General features: G+C 37.1%; 1 protein-coding gene across 1 annotated transcript; it reads left to right on the plus strand.

The window, feature by feature from the left end:
• The first annotated feature begins 1,036 nt into the window (after positions 1 to 1,036).
• LOC109238013 (F-box protein At5g46170-like) lies at positions 1,037 to 3,960 on the plus strand. Its single transcript, XM_019404437.1, has 2 exons — positions 1,037 to 2,504; positions 3,564 to 3,960. Exon 1 carries the CDS (start codon positions 1,301 to 1,303, stop codon positions 2,456 to 2,458), a length of 1,158 nt encoding a protein of 385 aa, XP_019259982.1. The 5' UTR covers positions 1,037 to 1,300; the 3' UTR covers positions 2,459 to 2,504; positions 3,564 to 3,960.
• The last annotated feature ends 350 nt before the right edge of the window (positions 3,961 to 4,310 follow it).

A 4,310-nucleotide genomic window follows, 5' to 3' on the forward strand; every position in this document is an offset into this window, starting at 1 on the left:
GAGACAAAAAGAAACAAACAAGAAAATATTAGAACAACACAACTCTACCAAAAAAATAACAAAATAACAAAATATGGTAAAAAGCAAAAAAAATAAGCAAGTAGTTATGAAAGGAACGATAGTGGTGGGGTGGAAAGCAAGCATACAACAGACAATGAAAGTATACCAATCACTAACCATTGTCCCCACATCTTTTTCCAAATTATATATATAAAAAAAAAAACAGATTATGTAAAAGAAATAAAGAAAATAGAAAAAAATAATTATGTATAGTGCTAATATAGAAGATCTTTATATCTCCGTCACTAGTGTAGTTTTTTTTGTTTTGTTGATAAACTGGACATATTAAAAGCGTTACAAAATTACATCATTAGTATTAGGAAGGGAATGTGAGTTCCCTTGCTAAAACAAGCCTCAAAAAATACTTACTTCTGCATATTCTTGACATCAAACCAAATAATTTAGTCTTAACAATCACAAATTAAAGTGAGAAATATATCATTTAACTATAATTAACTAATAGAAATGTATATATACAACATGTCTTACATAAGCTTGTTTCTATATCATCATTTATTTGTATTTTATAGGTTACCCCTTACTACTTGCTATACGAAATTATCTACAATTCACTTTTTAATTTGATTTGGTAGCATACAACCATCAGAGCGTATAGTGATGAGATGAATAGATTCTTCCACTGTTAATCAGAAATTTTGAATTTAGGTAATTAGGTTATAAAAATGAAAATCATTTATACAAAATGCTTTCCTTTTAATGGATCCCTATGAATCTGAATCAACCTATACCAAATACGAAATGGTTATAAAATAGTGCAGGACTTACTCAGTCAAAGTTTATCGCACCGGGTTTACCTTATACTCCTGTTTATTTACGAGCTATTGCATAGTGAACAGATTATCCAAAAGATAGTAGCTAAGAGTTTCCCTTTGAGAATTTTCCAAAAAAAAATTTATTATTGATATGTATACTTAATAGTTAGGCTCAAAAAAGAAAAGAAAAAACAAAAAAAAGACACACACTTTATGTCTTTATCTCCTTACTCCCATGGTATGCTTGATTCTTCTCCTTCTCATCTCTCTTCCTATATCCTCTTTTCCTCTCTGTGAACACAAAAACACTCTGTTTTTCTCACTTTCCTTTTCTCTTCCCAAATCCATGTCCTCTCTATAATCCTTTTCTTCTTCTTCTTCTTCTTCTTCTTCTTCTTCTTTCTTCTTCCTCTTCTCCCTACACACTTACAAAAGAATCTTTTAGCTAATCAGAAAACTCTAGAAATATGGGTTCATCCAAGTCAGATCTGAGGTCAACGATCTATCCTGAACCCGTTGACCACTTCGACCGACTACCCGATTCCATTCTTCTCTTAGTCTTCAACAAGATCGGCGATGTTAAAGCTCTAGGAAGATGCTGTGTAGTTTCCAGAAGGTTCCATTCACTTGTTCCTCAAGTCGACAACGTCATTGTTCGTGTTGATTGCGTCATCTCTGACGAAGATGGTGGTTCATCTTCATCTGGCGCTACCTCTGCTGCTGGTGCGGGGTCCACTAGTAAGTCGCGCCATCCAATTTCGTCCCTCCTTAGGTTTCTGTTTCTGGGTCTGGTTAAACCCATTCAGTCGCTTACTCAGCTGATCTCGATTTCTTCGAGACGATCCGCTGGTTCTACATTGGACGATGGTTACGAGCAAAATGACGTCACCCATCATTCCCCTACACAGGTTTTGAAGAATTTCGATGAAATTAAGGTTCTTAGGATCGAGTTGCCTAGTGGCGAATTGGGTATTGACGAGGGCGCTTTGCTAAGGTGGCGTGCTGATTTCGGTTCCACTCTTGATAATTGTGTTATTCTTGGTGCCTCCTCAGTGATTCACCCGGTTAGTAATACTAGCATTAATAGTAATATTACTAACAGTAGTAGTAATGTTGTGGGTGATAGTAATGGGGAACTGGATAATGGGAGCATACCCGAGTCGTTTTACACGAACGGGGGATTGAAACTACGGGTTGTGTGGACAATTAGTTCGCTAATTGCAGCGTCGGCTAGGCATTATTTGTTGCAGCCGATTATAGCTGAGCATAAGAAGCTTGAGAGTTTGGTTTTAACGGATGTGGATGGACAGGGAGTGTTGTGTATGAATAAGGAGCAGTTAGAGGAGTTGAGAGTGAAGCCTCTTTCGGCTTCCTCTGCCTCGAAAAGGACTATGGTGCCAGCACTGAACATGAGGTTATGGTACGCCCCGCATTTGGAGTTGCCTGATGGGACAGTATTGAAAGGGGCGACATTGGTGGCGATTAGGCCAAGTGAGCAGCCTAAGAAGGAGGTGGTTGGGCCAGATGGGAACTGGGTTGGATCGGCGTTTGAGGAGCCTTATGGGACTGCTGCAATGATGTTGGTTAAGCGGAGGACATACTGTTTGGAGATGAACTCGTTCTGAACGTAGACTTGAAGTGTTTGAGGAGTTTCTTGGATTCATTACTGAGGTAATTTCTTATCCTAAGTATTTGGTTATGGATGAAATTTGTAAGATTTAGTGCTATAAGATTAAATAAGTTTATCCTGCTTATTTGTAGGATTTAGTGCTATAAGGTTAAAGAAGTTTGTCCTGCTTACTACTATTTTTTATGTGGCATTATGAGCTCTGGATCTGTCTGTCTTTTGTGTAACCTCCATATAGAGATATAAGAATTTCTGTGTCTGTTTGATCTCTGTATCTTTACACACACACAGAGACACAGACCCATCAACAGCAACAAAAACAACTATGCCTCAGCCCAAACGCACACGCATACACATATACATCGATAGTTGTTTCCTTTTCACATACCCATTTTTGTAGGATCTAGGAATTGAAAGTTGTCATTATGGTAACTACCAGTTTTCTAATCCTTGGGAGTTTATTGATTGATTTTTGAAAATACACTACTATAATCCGAGATGAGTTTTTCTTGGCAATTGTTGGTCAATTCTGAAGACTTCGTTATTGTGCGCTATTCTCGAAAAAGCTGGTCATTTCAACAAAACGTGGCCTCTTTATTCTTTTATTAGATCCTCATATGAAAAGGCGCTGGAGTTGGCACATTTCCTAAATGTGTTGAGGAGCTAGCATGTCAAATTTATTTGTTCTTTTTCTTGACGGAAGGTGGTGTGTATTGATACAATTAATCTTTTTGTACTGGAAATGCTTATATTTATTATTCAACGTTGCAGTCTGCTAATCCATGATGATTTTTGATGATAATGTATCTTCATTATTGAATGATACAATCTGCTGATCCTTGATTGGATGATAATTTGTATGTTTTGCTAGATCATTCACTACTAGAAGGTGGAATAAAATATGTATCACCTATCAGAAAAAGGTGGAATAAAGTATTTATCATTACCATATTCAACTAACGAACAATTTAGTGTAAGCTTATTCTTGATCGGCTGTTTTTTGTGCATTTATTAAGCAGCTTGTTCTTTTGGCTTTCCTCTATTTCTTCACGTGATTTGCCTCAGAATTCATTAGAAGTTTATATATTTCATTGACACTTCAGGGAAAACTACGGTTCTAAGAAAGGTGGATTAACTCATGCTGGGAAGCACTGGAAAATAAAATTTTGTTTTAAGCTAGCTCACTCTGAGTTGTTTAATCAAGCGAGTCTTTGCTGCTAGAGATGACATGCCAGTTGCTCGCCGAACTATGAGCTTTAAATCAGCCCGTCTTACGCATGATGATAGGCATCTGAGTATGTTTTAGTTTTGGGCATATGCTTCTAAGAATGCCTAAGTGCTTCCGATTCATGTTACAGGAGCTATGTGCCTTTTAACTTTATAGTCGTATACATTTGATAGTTACCTCTTTCTGTAAATATTGTAGGCATGGATATTATATGACATGTTATGTACCTTTTAACGTTCATGGAGCAATGAAATGTACGTTTTTGCTGCATTTGTTGCTGGTTGACTCACTTATTGCTACTGGTGTTATGTGAAATGTTACATTATCCTGTTCATGAATTTTATGTTTTACCCAGAGGAGCTATCACTCAATTCGATGACATGTCTTGTGCACCATGCAGTTTCGTGCAGTGGATTGCCCTTGTCAAACTTATGATACGGTGTATATGGTAAACATTGCCACTCCTTGTGATACGATATATGTACCCATCCCTCAGAGGACCACAGATTCAAATTTTCCTTCAGTAGGCATGAAGTTCTAGATTTGGAACTGTGGTCCTCAGAGGTATGGATACTTGCTTATAATTGAGAAATTTGACCTATACATAGACCGGTTTGCCTGA

This window comes from Nicotiana attenuata, unplaced genomic scaffold, assembly GCF_001879085.1.
Source record: "Nicotiana attenuata strain UT unplaced genomic scaffold, NIATTr2, whole genome shotgun sequence".
NCBI lineage: Eukaryota > Viridiplantae > Streptophyta > Magnoliopsida > Solanales > Solanaceae > Nicotiana > Nicotiana attenuata.